This window comes from Pituophis catenifer, unplaced genomic scaffold (assembly GCF_029215685.1).
Source record: "Pituophis catenifer annectens isolate HBS135680 unplaced genomic scaffold, rPitCat1.0.hap2 SCAF_2, whole genome shotgun sequence".
Lineage (NCBI taxonomy): Eukaryota > Metazoa > Chordata > Lepidosauria > Squamata > Colubridae > Pituophis > Pituophis catenifer.
In genome coordinates this window covers 186,706,474-186,734,280 of record NW_027256882.1, presented here as the reverse complement: position 1 = coordinate 186,734,280, position 27,807 = coordinate 186,706,474, and the positions used below count along the sequence as shown (strand labels likewise).

General features: G+C 45.7%; 1 protein-coding gene across 1 annotated transcript in view; it reads left to right on the top strand.

The window, feature by feature from the left end:
* PHC1 (polyhomeotic homolog 1) overlaps positions 1 to 27,807 on the top strand; it is a 170,827-nt gene that overhangs the window by 8,458 nt on the left and 134,562 nt on the right. Inside the window, exon 2 of the mRNA XM_070938332.1 lies at positions 16,553 to 16,711. Coding sequence (XP_070794433.1) covers positions 16,598 to 16,711 — 114 coding nt within the window. The 5' untranslated portion in view covers positions 16,553 to 16,597. The remainder of the gene's footprint in view (positions 1 to 16,552; positions 16,712 to 27,807) is intronic.

Sequence of the window (27,807 nt, the reverse complement as noted above, 5' to 3'; positions counted from 1 at the left end):
ATATTCCCATCCTCCCTTCCCATAGAAGATACTTGAGGTTTTGTTACGGGGGAGTTCACTATCAGTACAGGGCCTTGCCCTTTGGGCTTTCGTCTGCCCCTCGTACTTTTACTAAAGTGTTGGCGGCTTTGGCGGCTTCCCTCAGGGTTCAGTCCATTAGACTCCTTTGTTACCTGGATGACATTCTGGTGTTGTCCTCTTCCACTCACCAGGCTATACTAGATGTTAAACTCACTCTAGAGACATTGGCCTCCCATGGATTTTCTGTGAATCTGGAAAAGAGGAACCTTGTTCCCTCCACCTCTTTAGTTCATTTAGGGGCCTTAATTGATTCGGTGCAGGGTAGGGTGTTTCTCTCCCCTGATTGCCAAGTGAGTCTGCGACACTTGGTGTCTCGGATTGAGGGAGGTCAGTCCAGTTCACCTTACGTTCTTTCTCAGCTCTTGGGGAAGATGATTTCGGCCATTGCCATTGTTCCCTGGGCTCAGCTCCATGCCCGGGAGCTTCAATGGTTTCTCTTGCCTTTACAGAAGTCGGGCAGAGCCACTTCAACCAGGCCGGTCCCTGTTCCCTCCTCAGTCCTCAGATCCCTCCCCGTGGTGGCGGTCCCCAGCAATATCGACGGGCTGTCTCTTCCTAGAACCTCAACGGGTGGTGGTGACCTCCGACGCCAGTTTCCGGGGATGGGGTGCCCATTGCCAAGGTCAACTGGCCCAAGGGATGTGGAACGACTTGGAGGCTCGTCATCTGATCAACTGGTTGGAGTTGCAAGCTGTCTTCCTGGCCCTCAGAGCTTTACGCCATCTGGTCTCCGGCACCCATGTCCGGGTGCTAACAGACAATGTGACGGCCAAGGCACATTTGAACAAGTTAGAGGGCACCAGGTCCATGTCTCTCTTGTCTCTGGCAATGAAACTGGGTCTCGGCTTGTCATTCGTTCAGAACCGCGATATTCAATAACCACCAGTAACGCACAGAGAATCAGGGTTTACTTTGGCAAATGTCAGCTCGCAGTCAAAAGTAAAGTACAAGTCGGTGTTTTGGTTCAAAGTCAGCGCTGAGTGTAACTACACCACAGCGCTATTTAACAAAAACTCAGCCCCTTAAACATACATCCGGTGATTATCAATCAAGCACCCCCTCCCCCTTAACAGTAACAGCTGCGAGCGCCAGAGCAGCGGGGACAGCAGAATCGGAGATCCCGATGACGTCATCATCCGTCGCCCTGAACGCCGCTCTCCAGGAACTGCTTGTGTATTCATTGCGGCTGCCACCTCCGCTCCTCATCTCCCATACCCCCTCATCGATGGCGAGCTCCGGTAGGACTCGACAGGCGGCCCCCCCTACCAGGAGCTCACCTATAATACAAAGCATACAGATGTTAGTCATTGTTATGATCCTGCCTTAGGTTTGTCTGGGTATTTTCGATGGAACCGTTGTATCAATCGGGCAGCCTGAACGTCGGATGCTGCCACCCACGAGGCCTGTGTTACAGGGTATCCTTTCCACCGTACAAGATATTGTAATATCCCCCTACGAACCCTAGAGTCCAATATCCGGTCTATTTCATATTGGTCGGTATGCACGGGACCTGGTGGAGTAGTTGAGGTACCTGGCCTTTCTCTCGTTATCGGTTTCAGCAAACTGCTATGGAACACGGGATGTATCCTACTGAATAGAGAGGGCAGTTTAAGAGCTACGGTAACGGGATTGATGACGTGTGTTATGGGAAATGGTCCTATATATTTAGGCCCTAATTTTCTACTGGGTAGTCGGAGTTTAAGGTATTTCGTAGATAAGTACACTTTGTCTCCTATCTGGAATGGTTTTGGATCAGCCCTTTTCTTGTCTGCATATTTTTTGTACTCGTCTGCTGCCTTTTGTAATGCTGTTTTTACACTTGGCCATACATGGCTAATTTTATCGGCCCAACCGCGGGGTGTGTTACCATCTGTCATAGGGGGATCTAGTTCTGGAATGGCTGAAAACTCCCGGCCGTATATTACTTGGAATGGGGAGAGCCCAGTACTGCGGTGTGGTATGTTGTTATATGCCACTTCGGCGAAAGGCAGGAGACTTGACCAATTCGTCTGCTGGTATGAAATATAGCACCTGATATATCTTTCGACCATGGCATTGGCCCGTTCAGCCACCCCGTTAGTGCTTGGGTGGAATGCTGAACTTAACCCTTGAGAGGATCCAATTAAATGGACAAATAGTTTCCAAAACTTGGAGGTAAATTGAACACCTCGATTGGATATAATCCATGGAGATGATAGATATGTTGCAAAAAGAGTTCGGTTAATTGACGAGCGGATGGTATGCCTTTACATGGCACAAAGTGGGCCTGTTTCGAAAACAGATCTACCACCGTCCAAATCACAGTGTGTCCATGGCTAGGGGGGAGATCGACTATGAAATCCATAGCGATCTCTTCCCAAGGCTGCTAGGGTTCGCGACTGTCTGTAATCTAACGGTCGTCCAGACCACGGTTTGGCGGTTGCACAGGTTGTGCAACTCTTTACGTATGTTTCTATGTCCTTACGCATTCGTGGCCACCAGAATTGCCTCCTTACAAGATGTAGGGTTTTTAAATACCCAAAATGGCCTGCTGATTTGGCATCTTGGCACCTGCATAACACCACGTTCCGTAAACGTTCTGGAACATATATTCTACTCTCCCTCCACGCTATTCCATCATTATAACTAACCATAGATTTGGATTACCCATTGATCCTGTTGTAAAGCCGTTTTGAACTCAGTACGTAAGTGACCATCTACTTCCGTAAGTCTTAATATGATTTGGGAAGGTGCAATAAGAGGTTCTATCACTTCCTCTCGCTTGCTATTATACTGTGGCATCCGGGACAGCGCATCAGCCAGGAAATTTTTCCCAGCAGGAACATACCGCAACCGGAAAGAGAAACACTGGAAATATTGTGCCCACCTTATCTGTTTGGGAGATAGTCGCCTGGGCGTTTGTAAGGCTTCTAAGTTTTTGTGGTCCGTCCATACCTCAAAAGGATGAGATGCTCCCTCCAAGAGATGTCGCCATGTCATCAACGCCCAATGGACCACAAATGCCTCTTTTTCCCAGATCGCCCATGCCCGTTCTGTCGTGGTTAACTTTTTAGACGTGTAGGCACAAGGTTGTAACCCTCCCTGCTGTGTTCTTTGTAGGAGTACTGCTCCTACAGCCACGTCGCTAGCATCTACCTGGACTACGAATGCCTGCGTTGGGTCTGGATGCTTGAGTACTGGTTCTTGAGCAAAGAGTATTTTTAACTGCTGGAAGGCCGTTTGACATGCTGACGACCACATCAACGCTTGTCCCGGCTTTGGTTTAGTCGTGGCTGGTGTGGTCCGCAATAAATCCGTTAGTGGTAGTGCTATTTCAGCAAAGTTGGGAATAAATTGCTGATAGAAGTTGGCAAAGCCTAGAAAGCTCTGTAACTGCTTTCTAGTTCTGGGGGCCTGCCATTCAAGCACTGCCTGGACTTTTCTGGGATCCATCTCTACCCCGTTCTCTGATATTCTATAGCCTAGATAGTCTATCCTCTTTTTATGAAACTCACATTTGGATAGTTTCACGTACAATTTAGCAGCTAATAATTTGTCTAAGACTTGTCGGACCAGAGATATGTGTTCCTCTTCGGTTTGTGTGTATATCAAGATGTCGTCTAAATATACAAGGACACCCCTGTACAGATGTTCATGCAGTACCTCATTAATGAACTGCATGAACACCGCAGGGGCGCTTTGTAATCCGAATGGCATGACCTGGAACTGATAGCTCCCTAAGAGATAATTGAATGTTGTTTTCCACTCATCCCCTGGTTTGATCCATATCCTATAATACGCTTCGCGTAGGTCGAGTTTCGTAAAGATACGACCGGTGGCTAGGGCAGCTAACAGGTCCTTCATTAAAGGGAGTGGATAGAGGGGCTCCACACACACTGCATTGAGTCCCCTGAAGTCAACGCATAAGCGTAAACCCCCGTCTTTCTTCCCGCGAAACAGGACAGGGGCAGCCATCCTTGATCGACTAGGTGTGATAAAGCCTCGGGCCATGTTCTTGTCTATATACTTTCTTAATTCTTTTAGTTCGGGTTGTGTCATTGAATACATCCGGGGCTTTGGTAGCTTAGCCCCGGGTATTAACTCAATACTGCAATCCGTAGGCTGGTGAGGGGGCAGGGTCTCACATTCCTCCTCACTAAAGACCCTGGCGAGATCCGTATACACATTAGGATACGTCATGTCTGAAAGTGGAATCCCTGCTTCTGTTCCCCCTGCTGGCTCCTTTTCCTCATTAGAAGGAGGAGGCCCTAACGGTAATCGGAGTTTGCGAAAAACCCCTTCCCACCATATCATAGGAGCCCATTTGTCCAGCCATGCCAACCCTAAAATCACTGGTTCTAACATTTTTTCCACTATAATAAACCGAATAGTTTCGGTGTGCTCCCCAATATCGAGGTGCACCTTTTCTGTTATATGAGTCACTTGGTGCCCCTCCCAGTAATGACCCATCCATTTGTTCAAAGGTAATAGGGGTTCTCAACCGCACAACCTGCAGCCCAAGTTCGTCAACTATTGCCCTACAGATTAAGCAACGAGTACACCCTGAATCAATCAATGCTTCATATCGGCGTCCAGTGGTTGCCCGTGGGTTACGAAGTACGACTGGTACCACGAAAGGTCGGATGGGGTCGCTCACCATCAGGTCGTGTGGGTCCTCATCGTCGTCATCACTATCCCCAGCCACAATCGGGAATTTTTCCGCCATCACTTTCTTAGCATCTGTAGCTAGGGGATCCCTCTCCATACAGGTTGTTTGAGTCATTTGCAACCGTTCGGATGTTGGACGACCTCTGCCTCTCAACACGGCTCTAGGAGGGGGGTTCTGGTCCGAGCCGCGGGGCATAGGATTAGGACAGTTAGCTGCTCAATGACCGAAACACAACGAAACACAGGCCGCTGGATCCTTTCTCCCAAGCCGGGGCCAGCATTCAGTCTAGTCTCCGTGGTCTCCTTGGGTGTTTGTATACGTTCTGTTGGTCGTTTTACTTGACTTGCAACCCCTTCACCCCGTATACGGATTTCTCGAAGACCAACGTCCAATTCGATGGCTGCCTTGTACCACACGCTCAACTTGGGGGGCAAGCCCCTATATACGCAGGCTTGCCGTAAATCGCGGTCTAGTCCTTTATGGAATTGGTGCACCAGAAGACGTTCCGGCCACCCCACCAACTGAGCCGCAATCTTTCGGAACTCCTGTACATATTCCTTGGCTGGTACGCCTCGTTGCTTAAGCGCAAACAAATCCCCCTCTGCAACCTGGGTGCTTGTGTCGTCCTGAAATCTGACACGAAGAGCCTCCAGAAACCGTCCCATGTCCACCAGTTCTCTTGCATGTTTAGCATGGAGGCCTGCCACCCACTCAGCTGCTTCTCCCGTCAGGACCCCCGTAACAGCAACCACCATAGCCCACTGGGACGGATACCACTGCCCATATTGGTCCATATGGCTTATCACCTGGCTTAAGAAAAGAGCCATCACTTTCTTAGCATCTGTAGCTAGGGGATCCCTCTCCATACAGGTTGTTTGAGTCATTTGCAACCGTTCGGATGTTGGACGACCTCTGCCTCTCAACACGGCTCTAGGAGGGGGGTTCTGGTCCGAGCCGCGGGGCATAGGATTAGGACAGTTAGCTGCTCAATGACCGAAACACAACGAAACACAGGCCGCTGGATCCTTTCTCCCAAGCCGGGGCCAGCATTCAGTCTAGTCTCCGTGGTCTCCTTGGGTGTTTGTATACGTTCTGTTGGTCGTTTTACTTGACTTGCAACCCCTTCACCCCGTATACGGATTTCTCGAAGACCAACGTCCAATTCGATGGCTGCCTTGTACCACACGCTCAACTTGGGGGGCAAGCCCCTATATACGCAGGCTTGCCGTAAATCGCGGTCTAGTCCTTTATGGAATTGGTGCACCAGAAGACGTTCCGGCCACCCCACCAACTGAGCCGCAATCTTTCGGAACTCCTGTACATATTCCTTGGCTGGTACGCCTCGTTGCTTAAGCGCAAACAAATCCCCCTCTGCAACCTGGGTGCTTGTGTCGTCCTGAAATCTGACACGAAGAGCCTCCAGAAACCGTCCCATGTCCACCAGTTCTCTTGCATGTTTAGCATGGAGGCCTGCCACCCACTCAGCTGCTTCTCCCGTCAGGACCCCCGTAACAGCAACCACCATAGCCCACTGGGACGGATACCACTGCCCATATTGGTCCATATGGCTTATCACCTGGCTTAAGAAAAGAGCCACTCGTTCAGGGCTTCCGCCAAAGGAGGTCTGCAGGGCAGGTGGACCCCAAACGGCCTGAGGGACCCACAACCCCGGCGGGGGCCCCGGAGGCCAAGGCATGGGGCCAGGGGTCCTCGCTGCGGCGGTTGCTCTCCTGTCCTGCCTCGATCGGTCCCTCACCGCCCCGCGAACCCCAACAGGTATGCCCTCCGCTAGTTGCGTTGGTTGGGGCTCAGGACCAGCTCCAAGGTCTCCCGACGATGCTCCTTGGTCTGGTTCTGGAGGGGGTTGTTCCATGGATCGTACAGAGGTCCGCTCCATCCTCAATTTAGGACTTGCGAGCCAGAATTGGGTTTCCGAAGCGGTCACCCCTGTATCCTGCCAAGAAGGAACTGGAGGCTCCAACCCCGCAACCCAGGGCTGCCAGGATGGGGCATCACGGAATCCAGATTCCCCGAAATGCTCACGCAGCATATCCATAGTACTGGGGCCGGATGAGGCAGGATACTCCCAATCTCCTTCATCCTCATCAGTCCATCGTCTTTCCCTCCAGCCCTGGAAAGACGCTCCCAATCGAGGGGGCGTTGGCATCCGCGGCCCAAGGAGAGCAGAGCTGTGCCACCAGTCCCCCGTCCGACCCCGTTGTCCTGGAAGACTCTCCTCTTCCGTTCGGGGCGGGGCGCTCTTAGATTGCTTAACTTTTGGTTTCACTGCCAATTGTTCCACACTCTCCTTTGCCTCCTCTATCAGCAATTCCTCCTCCTCCACATCTCCACCCCATTTCTGCTCTTGCAAAGCCGTCCCTTCTGCCATATTCCCCTTTTCTGCTGCAAAGCAACAGGGAATCCTCATTTACTGCAAAAAGAAACCAAGCGCTGATTTTCTCTCGGCTTGTCGTTCGTTCAGAACCACGATATTCAATAACCACCAGTAACGCACAGAGAATCAGGGTTTACTTTGGCAAATGTCAGCTCGCAGTCAAAAGTAAAGTACAAGTCGGTGTTTTGGTTCAAAGTCAGCGCTGGGTGTAACTACACCACAGCACTACTTAACAAAAACTCAGCCCCTTAAACATACATCCGGTGATTATCAATCAAGCACCCCCTCCCTCTTAACAGTAACAGCTGCGAGCGCCAGAGCAGCGGGGACAGCAGAATCGGAGATCCTGATGACTTCATCATCCGTCGCCCTGAACGCCGCTCTCCAGGAACTGCTTGTGTATTCATTGCGGCTGCCACCTCCGCTCCTCATCTCCCATACCCCCTCATCGATGGCGAGCTCCGGTAGGACTCGACACTGGGTCTCTGGGCGGAACGTCATCTCGAATCGCTCCGGGCGAAGCACATATCCGGGGTCGCCAATGCTCAAGCAGATTGGCTGAGCCATCAAGCAGTGGACAATGCAGAATGGCGTCTTCATCCCAGGATATTTCAGGTCCTGATTCATTGGTTCGGAGCTCCAATCATGGACCTGTTTGCAACACATGCCAATGCTCAACTGCCCCATTTCTTTTCCCGGTTTCCGAAACCTCAGGCGGAAGCCATCGATGCACTTCGGGCCCCATGGCCGGACGGTCTGTTATACGCCTTTCCCCCGACATCCTTGCTGCCCAGAGTCATCCGTCGGATTCTGGACAAACGGGCAGAGGTGATTATCTTGGCTCCTCATTGGCCACGCAGAGCATGGTTTGCGGACTTGGTCTCCCTCTCTGTCGCCCCCTCCTGGCGCCTTCCTCTCGACACGGACACGCTGATGCGAGGGGCTTTGAGCCATCCGGACCTTCCTTGGTTCAGCCTGACTGCCTGGAGGTTGAGCGGCTCACCCTGACGAGTGCTCATGTTCCAGGGGATGTGATTAAGATGATCCAGGCGTCGAGACATCCCTCCATGGACCAGATCTATTCTGCGACTTGGCGGTCTTTCTGTTCGTGGTGTATCCGGGCTGGGGTGAATATTTACCAACCTTCTATTGTGGACATTCTTGTCTTTCTCCAGCGAGGTCTCTCCGATGGCCTTGCACCCAACATGTTGCGTCTCCAGGTGGCTGCCATCTGTTCTGTACTTACCTGCGGTTCGCTTTCATCGCTGGCCCAACATCCTCTGATTAGACGTTTTCTGCGTGGTGCCACGAACCTGTCTCTTCCAGTTCTACATTGTTATCCTACCTGGGACCTTCTGTTGGTTCTCGAATCCCTCATGGGGCCTCCGTATGAACTGCTGAGGACGTCCTCTCTCCGGTTGTTGTCATGTAAAGTCGCCTTTTTGGTGGCTGTGACCTCGGCTCGCCGCATCTCGGAGGTGGCGGCCTTGTCCATCCGAGCCAATCTCTGTGTATTTCACCCAGACCGTGTTGTCCTCCGCTTGGATCCTACCTTCGTTCCGAAGGTCAACTCTTGTCTTCCATCGCTCACAGGAGCTTATTCTACCAAATTTCTGTCCGCGTCCATCTCATCCCCGTGAGCGCCGTTGGCACACTCTGGATGTCAGACGGGCGTTACGGATTTACATCAAGCGGACTGTGGATATCTGTCGGTCGGAAGCATTATTTGTCTCCTTCCTTCCTGTCTCATTGGGTCTCAAGGTGTCGTCTTCTACCATTGGCCGCTGGATTCGACAGACCATCGCTTCAGCTTATGACTTCTGTTCTCTGCCGCGACCTTCCCGGGTCACGGCTCATTCCACACGCAGTGCAGCCACGTTGGCGGCCTGGGCTACTCAAGCTCCGTTGTTGGAGATTTGCAGAGCGGCTACCTGGACCTCGCCTGGGCCGTTCATTCGGCACTATAAGCTGGACAAGTTTGCTTCGGCTGAAGCCGCGTTTGGTCGTCAGGTGTTACAATGGGTTGTGGCCAGTGAAGTTGTTTCGGACCAGCCTGGCCCCTCCCAGACTTTGGGACAATGAACGGGGGTATGTCCCACACTGGCTGCTGTCTCCACCAACAATGGAGAAGGGGCGTTGGTCCTACCTGAGACACTCCTTCTCGTTGTGTGGAGACAGCAGCCAGACCTTCCCTTGCCTGTCTGGTCCTTTCTTGGTTCATTTCTTGTGTTTCTTCCTTCCTGCCTACCCACACGCCAAGTCGGCCTTATAGTTCTTCGCCAAAAGCTGGACCTGCCTGGCAACAAGGGCGGGCTTTAATATTATTGGCTGACTCAGACCTTCAGCTGATTGGGCGAGCTACCCACACTGACTCCACACAACGAGAAGGAGCGTCTCAGGTAGGACCAACGCCCCATCTCTACTGTTGCTACTGTGTTGTTTAGTAATTTAATCATTTATAAATTATAAATTTAAATGTAATATTAATTTTAAATTAATAAATTAATTTAATATCAATTTAAATTAATTTAATTAATATAAATTAATTTAAATTAATATTAATATTAATATGCATAAATTATAAAATTCTATAATTTAGATAGATAGATAGATAGATAGATAGATAGATAGATAGATAGATAGCCATCATCAGCCATTCAGTTGTGTCTGACCCTTGGCCTCTATGGATCAGCACTCTCCATGCCTCTGTCCGGTCCCAGATATTTCTACGAGGATGCTGGTATTTTGGTGGGAGGAAAGGGTGGGGGAGGAATGGAGTGGCCTGTATATGAAGTTTCTGTTTTCTGTTTCTGTTTCCTGCATTACTGTGTTAATCTCTATATGAATTCTCTGTTTCTATTTCCCTGCAATGATGAAGTGTGGGAGAGGTTTGGTTAGCATTGTTTTAAATAGCTGGTTTTAAATGAGTTTAAAAGCTTCAGTTCTTGCCTAGGTCTCTTGTTATCACAAACCTTCCAATAAAAGCTCCTTTTGGAACCACTGCAGTTTCAAGAATCCTGCTTTCTTGGGAAGATTGGAGAGGCAAGATCTTACATTAGGCAAGAACTGCAAATTTATTTATTTATTTATTTATTTATTTATTTATTAATTAGTTCGATTTATATGCCGCCCTTCTCCGGAGACTCAGGGCGGCTTACAATGCATTAAGCAATAGCCTTCATATTTATGTATATACCTGCTTAGTAGTGCTTTTTGGACCTCCCCAAAGCGGTGTTCTATTTTATACAAAGTCAGCTTATTGCCCCCACAAACTGGGTCCTCATTTTACCTACCTTGAAAGGATGGAAGGCTCAGTCAACCTTGAGCCTGGTGAGAATTGAACTCGCAGTAATTGCAGGCAGCTGGCAGCTAAGTGCTACTTTAATAGCAGCAGTTTAGTCTGCTGCATCACCAAGGCTCCTAGGTCAACCCGGAAAGGTAATAGCCCTACCGTGGGGACTGTGCCCACCATGTTTGCCCAGGGCAGTGACCATAAAGAGGCTGAAGACTGGTTGAGAACCCCATCCCCCAAAATCTCAATTGAGGCCCTCAGTGCCTGGGTTGAGGAGAACATTGCCTCAAGCACCGCTGCCAAGACGAGGTGGTCCATCGGTGTTGGGAAGATAGAATGGCTGGGGAAGGCAGAACCAAAGATCTCACCCTCACCCTTGGGAGCCAATGACCTGGTTGGAAGCAGGAAATGGGAGACCTTTACGACAATGATGAACTGGAAGGAGCCCCAGACCGGCCCAACCAACTCCTGAGAGAAGCCATGAACCTCACGAGAGAGGTCATCCATGGCATGCGGATACAGGATGCCCAGGCTTGCGCTGCAAGCCAGTTAGGAGTACGAAAGGGATCCCCAACGTCAGAGGCATTGGCTGAAACCGTGGGGGCTACTGATGAACCCATTTCCATCATGGAAGATCCGCCCAGGAGACATCTCAATTCAAAGCAAGATTTTTTTTTTTTTAATTTATATGCCGCCCTTCTCCGGAGACTCAGGGCGGCTTACAATGCGCTAAGCAATAGCCTTCATCCTTTTGTATATTTATACAAAGTCAGCTTATTGCCCCCACAAACTGGGTCCTCATTTCACCTACCTTAGAAAGGATGGAAGGCTGAGTCAACCTTGAGCCTTGGCGAGATTCGAACCCTGCAGTAATTGCAGGCAGCTGGTCTTAATAAGCTTAATAACAGGGTGCCTTAAACCCCTGTACTACCAAGGCTCTTGGTAGATTTGCGATGAGAGGAGGCTTCCAACCTTAAAACAGAAGGTGTCAAATTTGATGGGAATCCCCAGCAACTGGGACTTTTCCTCACAAACGTACTGACCTACATGCAGGAATATGAGAGTGATCTCCCTACAGAAGGCGTCAAAGTCAGGGTTGTCACCCTGGCTCTAGAAGGATCAGCTGCACTTTGGATGGTGAGCCTCCATAATGCAGATATACTGGAGCTCCACAACTTCAACCATTTAATGACAGCCCTGAGACCGAGATTTGAGGACTCCCTAGCCGATTGTAAGGCTAGAGACCACATAAGGCACATCCGACAGGGACGACGTGCAGTTTCAAGAGTCCTGCTTTCTTGGGAAGATTGGAGAGGGAAGACCTTACAGCCTTGCACCACCTCCTTCAGATCAGCCTTGGTTATCTCGGTGTCATCCTTTATAGCATGAGTGTCAAACTCCTGGCATCACATTGCCATCGTGTGAGATTTTGCAATGTTTCTTCCTTTCACGGAGTTGGGGTGGGTGTTGCCTGCACATGATGCATTCAGCATGCAGGCCACCAGTTTAACACTCTTGCTTTATAGTGTCCAGCCAGCAGGTACTAGAATGGTCCCTTATCAGGGGTGAAATTTGACTGGTTCGGACTGGATCATGCATACCGGTAGCGGCAATTTTAAATGGTTTGTCGAACCGGTAAAAACCACCCCTGGTTGGGCCTGCCCCTGTCCGGGCACTTGCCTGCCTTTGCAAGCTGGCCACGGGGACTACTAGGAAGGCTTCATGGTAGGCAGTCAAGCAAGCATGTTGGGGAAGGGAGCTAGCAGCCTACTCACTTCCATGAGTGATGAGCCAGCACTTTTTCATGCAAAGCCTTGTGAAAGGCCAGCAGCTTCTAATGGGAACTGCAGCGTCTGCACTGCACTTCCTCCAGTTCTGTTACCGTAAATAGCACCTCCTACACGTATTCCACCTTCACCCGGAAGCCACTGCCACCTCTTCAGCCTTGTCTGGTGATGGAGAGCACTTCATCTCGCCATCTCATCTTGCTTCTTTATCCCTGGCTGAGAGCTCCCTTGTAAATGAAGTTCCACCAACCTGACGCACTTGCTACGTGCATCCCAGAACTAGACCCTCACCCACCTTCTGGATCCCAGGCAACAGGAGGAGGAAGAAGATGGCAAAGGACAGATGGGGAGTGGTGGGGCAGTAGCAGAGATACATGATGAAGTGCAGAGTGGCCAAAAGGCAGAGATGTGGGGGAAATAGGTGGGATGGAATTGAAGAGCCCCTGCAGTCATAAACGTGGGTAGACTGCCAAGTGCTTGAATTGGGTAATGTGACACTTAAGTGGCCAGAATGTCAAGGACTGGGTGTAACTACCATTTGGGTAGCACCAGTGTAACTTTGAATGGTCATTAATCAGGGATTATATATAATATAGAAATGATAATCGTTAAAACTGTCAAACCTTTCATAATTTGCTATTACAAGAAATACAATGGTTAGCAATCTTTAATATTAATCTCATTGCTGTGATAGGTGAGCATTACGTAACTTTACTTTGCATAGGACATAAAAGAGAGTAAGGATGTATTTTCTCTGCATGAAGAAGTGGGGCTTTTATTTATGTAGACAAAATGATTGTTCCCTGCATTGCCTGTATGGAGAATATTTTCCATGCAGGATCAAAACAGAGAAAATTGCTTTCCAAGGAGCTTGATGCCCTGTGATGCAGAAACTGGGACTCTATAGTTCAGCAACATTTAGAAGTCCATGGGATAGCAGAGAAAAAATTTGCACCCCAGGTAATTGCCTCAGATTGAACTGTTTTATAAAGTATTTTGAGACCTTTGGTGCATAAGGAGGTCAATTTTTGGAAGGATTTCCAGTTTGGCGTCATGGCGAGATGGTTGAGGAAAGCGGGGCTCTGTGAATCCTGGCCGATTCTTCTTCGCTACGAAGCCCTAAGGGGCTAAAGTTACCTTGGAGGGGTGACAAAGAAAGGAGGGACCCCTTGCTGATCACGGGAGAGCGACAGCTCTCCCACTGGATCTGAGGTACCCTCCCGACTAATGAAGAAGAGAGATTGCCATTATGGCCAGACCGAAGCTGGGGCAACCGAAAAAGAAGCACTAATGAGCTATTCATGAACAGAGCATTGGAACTGGGTGAGAGTATTTTCAACTTCTACGTTAGAGACCTATCTCCAAATAAAATATTTTTTTTTGAAAGAAAGATTCTCCAAAGCGTAGAAAAAGTGGCAAGTTAATACGTGGAGATCGATTACAGACCTAAAAGAGAAATGAAACTTTAATGGGACATGATTAAACTTTAAAATACAGAAAGATCGATCTGGAACTGATAATATTGTGGAAAGTGACTTTAGATAATATCTTTTGACTACTATGAAGAAAATAACTTTTTGGATTATTTGACAATCAGCTGTTTTACTTCAATGCAGGAAGTTAGAGCTTGAGTGACACCTACTGGTGAAAAAAGATATTATACTATTACAAAGTTGGAAAAGACCTTGAAAGGAAGCCAGGACTGATAAGAAGAAGGGAAATAAAGTGAAGAAAGGTAAACAACACCTGGAAGACGGTTTTCTTGTTGTTTGGGAATAGGCAATGTTTTCTTTTTGAAACTTGCTGAACTTGGTGGATTATGAATACTGCTGTCTTTGAGAAACGGTTTGGAGACTGAGTGAACTGGTCTTTTCCTTTTTACTTCTGACTTACAAATACCTTGGATAGAGTGGATCAGTGGAATAGCTTGGAACTGTTTAGAGACTATTATAAATACAGACAGATGACAAGGACATAATTGTTGATCTTAAAGAAGTCTTTCTCAACATCCCCAATAGACTGACTCTGTGGATTACAAATATAATTGGCCTAGTGATTGAGGGAATTGTGGGAGTGCATAAGAGGGAACTGTGGGAGTGTTTAAAGGCAACAAGGTACTATAAATTAGGGTACTATAAGATCGTAAGATTATAAAGGAAAAATGGCAAGAGCTCCAAATTTAACTAAAATTGGGAAAAAAGCATCATTCACATCAACATTAGCAACCTCCAGGCCACTAAAGCAAAGATCAATAGATACAATGTCACAACAGGGAAAAACAAATCCATTTCAAAAAGAAATACAATTGATGCTTCAATCTATCCAGGAAGTTATGACAAAGAATTACAACGACACGAAAAAGGACCTGGGAGAGATAAAGAAACAGATGCACAATATGGTTGTGCGATTAGGAAACCTTCAGCAAATGACAATGAAAGATGAACAAAGAACCCAGAGAATAGAAGAGAAATCAGAAGGAGCAGAGGAAAAAATAGAGGAGATATAAATCAACAAATGACACAAACAGATAAAGATTTGGAAAGGATAGTAATAATTCCTGAAATGGAGAAGGTAGCCCACTTTTTAAGATATCAAAATATAGAAGAGGACAGAGAGGAAGTGGTGGTGTTGCTGGTGGGTACCCTAGAAATTGGAACGCATAAGATAGATGTATAGGCAGATGAAATATTTAGACTAAATATGAGTGATGCAAGGAGACATAAGGTCTCATGGGAGGAGCATGTGAGATTCGTTAAAAAGTCAATTAGTCAAAATACTAAAAAGGGCAAGAGATGATGGATAGATACAGAAAACTTTTTAATATGGGATTTGTTTTATTAAAGGTTAGAAAATAGAGGTAGAAATTAGAAATTGGGAAAATACTATTATGTATATTGTCACACAATATAATTTATTATTACTATGTATACGTAAATATTAGAAGTTGAAAGATTATTATTATGTATTGTATATGTTATTGTTGTTATTTAAATTGACCCAGACAATACATTGTTCACTAAGCACCTAAGAAAAAAGTATAAATAAAATATATATTTAAAAAAGGAGGTCAATTTTTGGACTTCTTGGGTGAGTTAATATTGGAACATCTATAGCATTTTTCAAGTACATTGTTTAATTAGTTCAGCTTGCAAAACACATTTTGGATATTAGGAATCTTGCCATTAAATTTCCTGTGTGTACATATAATTCCATGGCTTACCGATTGTCTACAGCCGTGATGGCGAACTTATGGCACGCGTGCCACAGGTGGCACGCGGAGCCCCCTCTGCGGGCATGCGAGCTGTCACCCAGCTCAGCTTCACTGCACATGCGCACGCTTCCTGCCAGCCAGCTGATTTTCGGGTCTGCCCTGCAAGCGGGAGACTTGTGCGAATGGGCAGGGGACCTACCTTTCTCCTCACTTTCTGCTGCCTGTGCCTTCCCAGATCTCCAGAGATTCCCTTCCCAGTGCTGTTTTGGGAGGCAAGGCTTTTTCCCCCCTCCCAGCCGTTTTGGGAAGGGAGGCTTTTCCCTCCTTCCCAGCCATTTTGGGAGGCAAGGCTTCCCCCCCCCAAACGTTTTGGGAGGCAAGGCTTTTTTCCCCCTCCCAGTCGTTTTGGGAGGCAAGGCTTCCCCCCACCCCGCCAGCAGTTTTGGGAGGCAAGGCTTCCCCCAACCCCAGCACTGTTTTGGGATGTGAGGCCAAAAGGGGTGGTTGCGTGCACATGCACAGGGGAAGGGAGGGGGGTCAGGCGCCCATGTGCATGTGGTCATGCGCGCATGTGCAGGGGGCAGGGCGTGCAGGAGAGGCATTGCATTATGGGTGTGGGCACGTGCTTTTGGCACCCAAGGGAAAAAAGGTTAGCCATCACTGGTCTATAAGTTCAAGCTGTACTGTGTAAGAATGTGATACCATAATTATGTACTTATATACTTTTATTGTTTAACTCCCTAGAGTCAGAAATTATTTTCAGAAATTTCATATTTGTTTCATTACAAGTTTCAGATAGTGTGGACTGCATGGTTAAATAGTTCTATTCCCACTTTTTGGTTCTTAATTGAAAAATCATAAACATTTGCTTTAAAAATTAACATTTGTCTCTCATTTCTTCATTACTTTTAAATTTAAATTTTAAATTCCTTCAACTTATTGTTGAAGGAACAGTTATTTAGTAAAACAAATATTTTGTAATTTTGGATGATTACTTAAATAGTGATCTATATTACCAATACTCCATCCATCATTGGTAGATTTTGATACTTGGCATAGATTTATATTTCAGACAGAAAATATTCAAATAATTTTGTAATGTAGGCTTGTCTTTCGTAATCCTAATTTCTTCTTCTAGGGTTTGAAACAAAACTTCAGACAGGAATCCTTGGCACCTGACACAATGGAGACGGAAAGTGAGCAGAATTCAAATTCAGCCAGTGGTAGCTCAGGCTCTGGTGGAAGCACTCGCCCTCAGATATCACAAATGACACTCTATGAGCGGCAGGCAGTGCAGGTGAGGATTAATCTTTATTCTTTAGAAATGTAATTGTGGCATATATTAAGTTTGTTTTCATTCTGAGGAGGTTAGCCAAGGAAAAAATATGGTTCAAGAGAGTGGAATTCGACAATGGGCTTCAATTTCTGCATGCTAATATGACAGAACAAAAACTCAGATTAATATTTTGTTTTAGATTAAGCAGTCCTTCCTTTTCTCAGAGCAGTTCCTCATTTACTCCAGTAGTCCATGGTCTTTCCAGCTGGTAGCCTTTGCTTTGGGGATAACTGAAATAAATATTAGATAACTTTTTTACTTTTGTTCTTCTTAGATAAGAAATGGTGAATGTATGATGAGATGAGGCATTATTCTCAATGGCCAATGCTGGGTAACGCTAAGGCCCTCTGGCTTTTAAATCACTTCAATATGCTGTTTGACCAGGACAGAGGTAATATGAGATTGATGGAAGAAAAGACACTGAACTATGGGAGTTGCATGTTGCTCCATGACCAATAGGCGTTTGCTCCAAAAGTCCATATGGACTGGGTGAAAAATTTACTAATATGATTAAGGCAATATAGTCTACACAAACTGCAAAGGTCATGGTTAATGGGGACATGATAGAGAATTTTAATGTAAGGAAAGGCACAAGACAAGGCCCGTGTCCCCTCTACTATTTATATTAACATTGGAACTGTTAAATAGAAACACTTATATATTTAAGTGTTAGTACACTTATGTATTTAACATGTAAGTGTTAGATAGACAAGATTCAGAAATGAAAGGCATGGAAATAAAAAAAGAAAAATACAAACTACAGGTGTTTGCAGATGAACTGGTATTTATTCTAGAACAGTGGTTCTCAACCTGTGGGTCGGGACCCCTTTGGGGGTCGAACAACCCTTTCACAGGGGTCGCCTAAGACCATCGGAAAACACATATGGTTTTAGGAATAATTTTCTGGTTGGGGGTCACCACAACATGAGGAACTGTATTAAAGGGTTAGGAAAGCATTAGGAAGATTGAGACCCACTGTTCTAGAAGAACTGCCAGAAACTGGACCCAAATTAATAAAAAAAATAATAATAGAAGAATATGGTGAAATTGCAGGATTGAAAATAAATAAAGAGAAAACCAAGATACTATCAAAAATCTTACAGATAAACAGAAAAAAATTTATGAAGAAGACAAATATTCAGATAGTTAAGAAGTAAAATACTTAGGAATTCAATTAACAGCAAGATGTGCAGCTATTAAAGAAGATAATTATACTCAGCTAATGCAACAAATTAAACTAGATCTGGAGAAGTGGAAAAACTTGCAATTATCGATGGTAGGAAGAATAGCTGCAATAAAAATGAATATCTTGCTGAGATTATTATTTTTGTTCCAAACAATTCCAATAAAGTTAGAAAAAAAATACTTTGAGGAGCTAAATAAAATGATGTTAAAATATATCTGGCAAGGGAAAAGAGCAAGAATAAGATTGAAAATGTTACAAGACTCTAAAAACAAAGGAGGTTTTGGGTTGCCAGATTGGGAGCTATATTACCAGGCTTCTGTAGTTACATGGGTAAAAGAATGGATAAATTTGAGGCATAAAAGATTATTAACCTTGGAGGGATATGATCTTCAATTGGGGTGGCATGCCTTTCTATGGTATGGGAAAAACAAAATATATAGATATTTCCAAAGATATTATGTCAGAAATGCTTTGCTATTAGTATGGGGAAAAATCAAAGGAAAACATTATATGAAAATACCAGTCTGGCTCTCCATGATGGAGGCACCGATACATCCGAACGCTGTTAACCTGGAAAAAATTACAAGATACAAAGACATTTTGAATGAAAAAGGGGAACTTAAAACTAAGCAAGTATTGAAAAAGCGATTCGTAGGATTATTGTCAATGGAATTAATGCAATGTTGAACAGTAGTGGTGAAAGTGAGCCCCCTGGAAGATTCCTCATCTGATGTTGACTTCACTAATGTTCTCCCCATTTGCTGTTAGAACTGTTTTCCATTTTTACATATTTGCTTTCAAAAATGTACAAATATTTTTGCTGATTCCAAAATTATTCCAAAATTATTATTATTATTAGATTATCAATGATATGAATATTATTATTATTACTATTATTATTTTTCAAAACTGACTGTACTCAGACGACAACACTGTTCATGTAGATATTGAGTTTTTGTGTTTACTAAAGAAAAATGTATCAATAAAATATATATAAAAAAATAGTTTTTTTTCTGCCAAACAGTATAATTCTGGAAAATCAGCTTAACATGTACTAAATATAGCATATAAGAATTGATTATTTCTTTGAAACAATAGACACCTTTTCCTTCATAAAGGAAGTGATAGTCTCACTGTGAAAGATGAAGAACTCTGGGATAACTTCTCATTTTCTAAAAGATAGTATTGCTTCTTACCTTAAAATAGTCAGTTTGATCTAGAGATTAAGGCATCAGGCTAGAAACCAGTAACTCTGAGATTTAGTCCCTCCTTGGGCATGAAAGCCAGCTAGGTGACTTTGGGCACTCTCTTTCATCCCACCACACAAAGTTGTTATTGGGGGATGGGGAATAGGAAGAAGGAGAATTAGATATGTTTGCCACCATGAGTTACTTATAAAGTAATAATGATGGAATGATTTTTTTTAAAAAAAATATGCATCTCCCAGTAAATTTAAAGCAAACTATAAGCCAAAAGTTGTGTTTTGCTTTGCATTATAGTCTACTGTGGGAAATGTTAGTGAGGGAGCTAAAAGAAAATTGGGGTGAGGCCAGACATAGTCTCTGGATTGCTTATGGGCTACTGTTGAAAATGTTATAATTCTGGTCTAGTTGCATTCTCCATTGTAAATAAGATCTTGAAATTCTTATCTTTTTTAAAAATAGTTTTTATTATGCATTTTCGTTTGATATGCATAATGTTTCCATTTCTGCAATGGCAGTGTACTGTCTGTATCACATCTCTTTTAAATACACATAGTTTTATACACACCATAATTATAACCATTTTTCTCATAATATGAAAATAATACGTACAATGTAATCTTCCTTTCTAATTGCCCTATACAATTTAATCTATAATCCAGTAATAATATTGCTTATGGTATTATTGTTTATATATATATATAAACAATATAAAATTATTTATATATATACACACACACACGCACACTTCTATTTTATTGATTATCCTTAATTATAAATTACTAACTTCTGCTTATATTCTCTTAACCATTTATTTATTTATTTATTTATTTATTTATTTATTTATTTATTTATTTATTTTTCATATTTGTATACTGCCCTACTCCCAAAGGACTCAGGGCGGTGAACAGTCATAAATAATACAAAGACATATAAAAGTTAAAGACTATTAAAAAACAGATTAAATAATTTAGGCTCAAAAAAATTAAAACCAAAACATCTAAATTTATCTAAAAGAGATCTAAAACCCGATTTAAAAACCCGATTTAAAAGCTAATTTAAAAGGGAGAGTTAGGCCAGACCAGCCTGTTGGAATAGAAATGTTTTCAGGGCACGGCGGAAGATGTGTAAGTCTTGGATCTTTCGTAACTCCGGGGGGAGCCTGTTCCAGATGGCAGGTGGCCCCACAGAGAAGGCTCTCCCCCTGGGGGCCGCCAGTCGACATTGGCCGATGGCACCCCGAGGAGCCCCTCTCTATGGGAGCGAACTGGTCAGTGAGAGGCTATTGGTGGCAGGAGGCGGTCTCGTAAGTACCCTGGCCCTGAGCCATGGAGCGCTCTAAAGATAGTAACCAAAACCTTGAAGCGCACCCGGAAGAACACCGGGAGCCAGTGTAGCTCGCGCAGGAGGGGGGTCACATGAGAGAGCCACATTGCTCCCATTACCACCCGCGCGGCCGCATTCTGGACCAGTTGGAGCTTCCGGGTGCTTCTCAAGGGGAGCCCCATGTAGAGAGCATTACAATAATCCAGGCGTGAGGTGACAAGGTCGTGAGTGACCGTGCGTAACGAGTCCCGATCCAGAAAGGGACGCAATTGGCGAATCAGGCGAACCTGATAGAAAGTCCTCCTGGCCACGGCCGTTATATGGTCTTCTAAAGACAGCCGCGAGTCCAGGAAGACGCCCAAGTTGCGAACCCCATCTGTGGGGGCCAACGACTCGCCCCCAATAGTCAGAGATGGCGCCAACTGACTATATCGGGACGACGGAAACCACAGCCACTCGGTCTTGGATGGGTTGAGTCTGAGTTTGTTCCTCCCCATCCAGATCCGTACAGCCTCCAGGCATCGGGACATCACCTCGAGGGCATCATTGGGGTGGTCTGGGGTGGAGATGTACAGCTGGGTGTCATCAGCGTACTGATGGTACTTCACCCCAAAACCATGGATGATCTCGCCCAGCGGCTTCACATAAATGTTGAATAGAAGGGGCAAGAGGACCGATCCTTGCGGCACCCCACATATAAGGGGCCTCGGGGTCGACCTCTGCCCTCCTGTCAACACAGACTGCGACCGGTCAGAGAGAAAGGAGGAGAACCACTGTAAAACAGTGCCCCCCACCCCCAACCCTTCTAACCGGTGCAGCATGATATCATGATCGATGGTATCAAAAGCCGCTGAGAGGTCTAATAGGACCAGGACAGAGGAGCAACCCCTGTCCCGAGCCCTCCAGAGATCATCAACCAATGCGACCAATGCTGTCTCTGTGCTGTATCCGGGCCTGAAGCCCGACTGGAACGGATCTAGATAATTCGATTCATCCAGGTACTGAGGCAGTTGTCGTGCAACCACACTCTCAACAACCTTCGCAACAAAGCGAAGGTTGGAGACAGGACGATAATTTGCTAACACAGCTGGGTCCAGGGAGGGCTTCTTTAGGAGGGGCCTCACCACCGCCTCTTTCAAGACGGTGGGAAAGACACCCTCACTCAAAGAAGCATTTATAATCTCCTGGAGCCAGCCTCGCGTCACCTCCCGGGAGGCCAGTACCAACCAGGAGGGACACGGGTCCAATAAACATGTGGTCGCATTTAGTCTGTTCAGTATCCTATCCACACTTTCGGGAGTCACAGGATCAAACTCTTCCCAAATAATATTCTCAGGACCTGCCCTTGTTATCTCCCCTGGATCAATCCAGTCAGAGTCTAGCTGTTCCCGAATCTGAGCGATTTTGTCATACAGATATTGTACAAAATCCTCAGCTCTACCCTCCAAGGGATCTTCCTGCGTCCCTTGATGGAGCAGGGAGCGGGTTACCCTAAACAGGGCGGCTGGGCGATTATCTGATGACGCAATAAGAGTAGAAAAGTAGTTACTCTTCTCTACTCTTATCGCCACTAGGTAATTCTTAATATGATTTCTTACCAGTGTCCGGTCGGATTCAGAACGACTAGCCCTCCAACTGCTCTCTAGGCATCTTTTCCGGCGCTTCATCTCCCTCAGCTCCTCAGTATACCAAGGAGCCAGGTGAGACCGGCGCCGGGTCAGAGGCCACAAAGGCACGACTCGGTCTAAAGCCCCAGCCGCTGCTCTATCCCAGGCGGCCACTAAGTCCTCAGCCGAGTCATGTGCCAGAACCTCAGGAAATGGCCTAAGCTCCATCTGGAATCTCTCAGGATCCATCAGGCGCGTGGGGCGGAACCACCTGGTCAGTTCCGCCTCCCTGCGGCGAGGTATGGCGGTTCGGAGGTCAAGGCGAAGGAGGGAGTGATCTGACCATGACAACAACAACAACAACAACAACAACAACAACAACAATAATAATAATAATAATAATAATAATAATAATAATAATAATAATTTTATTTCTATACCGCCCTTGTCCCGAAGGACTCAGGGCGGTGTACAGCCTATTTAAAAACACAGACAAAACAATGATATAAAATTTAAAATAATTAAATAAGTGGCTCAAATTTAAAACCCCAATAAATTTAAATACCCCAATTTAAAACTATTGTGTTGATAGTCCGGCCTGGCGGAACAACAGGGTCTTCAATGCGCAGCGAAACACCCGGAGGTCGGAGATCTTACGAATTTCCGGGGGCAGTTCGTTCCACAGGGCTGGGGCTCCCACAGAGAAGGCCCTCCCCCTGGGCGTCGCCAGCCGACATAACTTGGCTGATGGCACCCTGAGGAGACCCTCTCTGTGGGAACGAACTGGTCGGTGGGAGGCTATTGGTGGCAGAAGACGGTCTCGGAGGTACCCGGGTCCTATGCCATGGAGCGCTTTAAAGGTGGTAACCAACACCTTGAATCGCACCCGGAAGACCACCGGGAGCCAGTGCAGCTCGCGCAGGAGGGGTGTCACATGGTCATAACGGGTTGCGCCCATAACCACCCGCGCGGCCGCATTCTGGACCAGTTGGAGCCTCCGAGTGCTCTTCAAGGGGAGCCCCATGTAGAGAGCATTACAATAGTCCAACCGGGAAGTAACAAGGGCATGAGTGACCGTGCGCAGGGCGTCCCGATCCAGAAAGGGCTGCAACTGGCGAATCAGGCGAACCTGATAAAAGGCCCCCCTGGCCACGGCCGTCATATGCTCTTCTAAAGACAGCCGCGCGTCCAGGAGGACACCCAGATTGCGAGCCCTTTCCGTGGGGGGCAAAGATTCACCCCCAATAGTCAGCGATGGCACTTGCTGACTATATCGGGGCGCCGGAAGCCACAGCCACTCGGTCTTGGAGGGGTTGAGTCTGAGCCTGTTCCTCCCCATCCAGACCCGCACGGCCTCCAGGCAGCGGGACATCACATGAAGGGCATCGTTGGGGTGGTCTGGGGTGGAGATGTACAGCTGAGTATCATCAGCGTACAGATGGCACTTCACCCCAAAACCACGGATGATCTCACCCAGCGGCTTCACATAAATGTTGAACAGGAGGGGCGAGAGGACCGACCCTTGCGGCACTCCCCATGCGAGACGCCTCGAGGTCGACCTCTGCCCCCCTGCCAACACGAACTGCGAGCGGTCGGAGAGGAAGGAGGAGAACCACCGCAAAACGGTGCCCCCATTCCTAACCCCCTCAACCGCTGCAGCATGATACCATGGTCGATGGTATCAAAAGCCGCTGAGAGATCTAATAGGACTAGGACAGAGGAACAACCCCTGTCCCGAGCCCTCCAGAGATCATCCACCAACGCGACCAATGCCGTTTCTGTGCTGTACCCCTGCCTGAAGCCCGACTGGTACGGGTCTAGATAGATAGCTTCATCCAGGTGCCGGGAAAGTTGTCGTGCCACCACGCTCTCAACAACCTTCGCCACAAAACGAAGGTTGGAGACTGGACGATAGTTGGCTAATTCAGCCGGGTCCAGGGAAGGCTTCTTGAGGAGGGGCCTCACTACCGCCTCTTTCAAGGCAGCGGGAAAGGCACCCTCACCCAGAGAAGCACCTATAATCCCCTGGAGCCAGCCTCGTGTAACCTCCCGGGAGGCCAGTACCAACCAGGAGGGACACGGGTCCAATAAACACGTGGCGGCACTAATCTTACCCAGAACCCTGTCCACATCCTCGGGAGTCACAGGATCAAACTCCTCCCAGATAACATTCTCAAGACCTGCCCCGGTCTCCTCCCGTGGACTCATCCAATCGGAGTCCAAGCCATCCTGAATCCGAGCGACTTTATCGTGCAGGAATTGCACAAAATCCTCAGCACGACCCTGCAAGGGATCTTCCCGCACTCCCCTCCCGAAGAAGGGAGTGGGTCACCCTAAACAGGGCGGCTGGGCGGTTCTCTGCAGATGTGATAAGAGCGGAAAAATGGTTAGATTTTGCCGCTTTTATCGCCACTAGGTAGGTCTTGATATAAGACCTCACCTGTGTCCGGTCGGAATCGGATTAACTAGTCCTCCAAATGCTCTCTAGGCGTCTTTTCCGACGCTTCATCTCTCTCAGCTCCTCAGAGAACCAAGGAGCTAATTGAGATCGGCATCGGGTCAGAGGCCGCAAAGGCACGACGTGGTCCAAAGCTCCAGCGGTCGCCCTTTCCCAGGCGGCCACCAGCTCTTCAGTCGAGTCGTGTCGTGTGACAAGGGTTCAATCGCTATATCCCCTATCTCAAGATCACTCAACCACTGTCCAGAGACAAAAACCAGGTCCAGTGTGTGTCCCCCCATGTGAGTAGAGCCATAAATTAATTGGGTCAGGTCCATAGCCGTCATGGAAGCCATGAACTCCCGAGGTACCTCAGACGTCTCGCCAACAGATGATAGGTTAAAATCCCCCATGACCATAAGCCTGGGGGTGTCAACCGCCACCACGGCTATAACATCAAGCAGCTCAGGCAGGGCTGCTGCCACGTGGCAGGGAGCCAGGTACGTGACTAGCAAGCCCAACTGCACCCTATGACCCCACTTCACAAGGAGGGACTCACATCCAGCCGTCTGAGGAACAGTGGCCTCCCTCGGTCCAAGACCTTCGTTAATAACAACCGCCACGGTCTTATAAATAAGACCCAAGTTAAATAGTACTCTGTTCCCTCTTTGTTCTTAATTTTCATCGTTAACCTGTCCATTTCGGCACAGTCTAATATTTCCTTTATTACATTTTCATCTATAGGTATATTTCCATTTTTCCATTTTTCCAATTTTGTGCGTACATAATTCTCGCTGCTGTTATCACATATAATATTGTATAAGTAGGTTTTTTATTATATTTTCCCAGTAATATACCTAGCAAGAACAATTCTGGTTTTAAATCTATTTGTTGTATTGTCATTTCTTCTAACCACCTTTTGATCTTTAACCAATATTTTTTCGCCATTGGACAGGTCCACCACATTTGGTAAAAGGAACCCGGTATCTGTTTACATTTCCAGCACGTTGGCGATATGTTTTGGAACATCTTTGCCATCCTTGCTGGTGGCAAATGCCATCTGTAGAACATTTTGTAAAGGCTTTCTTTATATGTTGTTGACATTGTTAGTTTGTAGTTTCTTTCCGAAAGTTTTTACCAATTGTCTAATTCTATATTATATCCAAAAATTTTGGCCCATGCTATCATGGTTTCTTTTACATGTTCTTCTTCCATTTTAAAATTCAATAAGTAGCTATATATTTTCTTTATTAGCTTATCATCTGTCCCTAGAAATATCTGATCTAGTTCTAGGGATTCTTTATAGAATCCATATATTTCTGCATCTTTCTTGTATTATTTATTTATTTATTTATTTTTATTTATTTATTTTATTTCTTTTTTTTATTTACACTTTATTGATTTTTTTTATACAAATAAAATATAATAACAATTTCTATTTGACATCGGATTCGCAGTGTTTGTACATATATACATGAAAAAAAATATCTGGTGTTATTTATACTATGCATTTCTAATTGATTTCTACACCTTTTACTCCTTCCTTGATTCTATCATTTATCCATTCGTACCATCTTCCCCACACAGTATCATAATCTGAATTTTCATCATTATTTATCTCGTGCGTTAATTTACTTATCTCTGCACACTCTAAAATTTTGCTAATTATAAGGTCGTTTGGTGGTAGGTCTTTCTTTTTCCAGTATTGGGCATACGCCAGTCTGGCAGCTGTAGTTATGTGTATTAGGAAGTGGACCTTTTCCTTTCCATGTCCTTTCTTTGCCATTCCCAGGAGAAATATTTCTGGATTCAAATCGATTTCTTCTTTAATTATGTCTTTCAACCATCTCCGAATTTTACTCCAGTATCTTTTTGCTTCAGGGCATGTCCACCACATATGAAAGAAGGTGCCCTGACCATGGCCACATTTCCAACAATTTGGGTGCACATTGGGGAACATCTTTGCTAATCTTGCAGGTGCTAAATGCCACCTATGGAGCATTTTATAATGGTTTTCCTTGTACGTGGCTGCTCTAGTTAATTTATAGTTTTTATTCCACGCCTCTTCCCAATCATTAAAGTTTAAGCTGTGCCCAATGTTTCTCTCCCATGCTCTCAATTGGTTTCTGATTGTATCTTCATCTTTGTCTTCATCTAATAAGTAATTATATAGCTTAGCCAACGCTTTTTTTCCTGGTCCCATCAAAATTTTGTCTAGTCCGTTGTATCCTAATTCTAAGCCATACTCATCCTTATCTTTCTGGTATCTTGATTTTATTTGCAGGTAGGTCCACCAATCTAAGATTATACCTTGGTCTCTCAGGGCATCATTTGATTTAAGATTTCCCCCTCCGTTGACGATGTCTTTGTATCTGCACAGTTTCTCCATTCCCCACCTGTTGGGGTAAATCAATGCCTCTACCGTGGAGAGCCAATTTGGGACTTTTGTGTAATATCTCTGCCTAATCCCCGCCCACGTTTGTATTAGGGAGTCCCTGATTTTATGCCTGTGGAAGTAGGTTTTCTTTTTCTTGTCTTTGTCCCATAGATACGCATGCCACCCTCTCTGTAAATCATGGCCTTCTAACATTAGGATTCTCTTGTTCTCCAAAGTGATCCATTCCCTTATCCATATCAACTTTGCTGCTCTGTAATACATTTCCCAATTCGGGAGTCCAAATCCTCCCACATTCCTTTTTTCCTGTAAGATTTTGAGTGAGATCCTCGATTTTTTCCCCTCCCAAACAAATTCCCTAATGTTCTTATTTAATTCTAGAAAAAAAATTTTCTCTAAAATCACTGGTAAATTTTGATATAGAAATAGGATCTTGGGGAGAATGTTCATCTTAATTGCCGCAATTTTGCCTATAAGTGACAATTTAATCTTTTTCCATCTATCCAAATCTTGTTTTAATTTATTAATTAATGGAGTATAATTATCTTCTTTTAGAGATGAACACCTTTTGGTTAGCCAGATTCCTAAGTATTTTATTTTTGGGACAACCTGTAGGCCCAAAGTTCCTTCTATCTCTTTCTTCTGCGCCTCAGTTACATTCTTAGTTAGTATTTTGGTTTTAGATTTGTTCAATTTGAAGCCAGCCACCTCTCCATATTTACCCAATTCCTCTAATACTTTTTGTCCAGATATTAATGGGTCTTCAAGTATTAGCGCCACGTCGTCCGCAAAGGCTTGTGTTTTATAAATCTCTTTTCTCATTTTTAGGCCTTTGATTTCCTCGTTATTTCTAATCTTTCGTAGCAAAACTTCTAGAGCCAGAATGAATAATAGTGGTGACAGG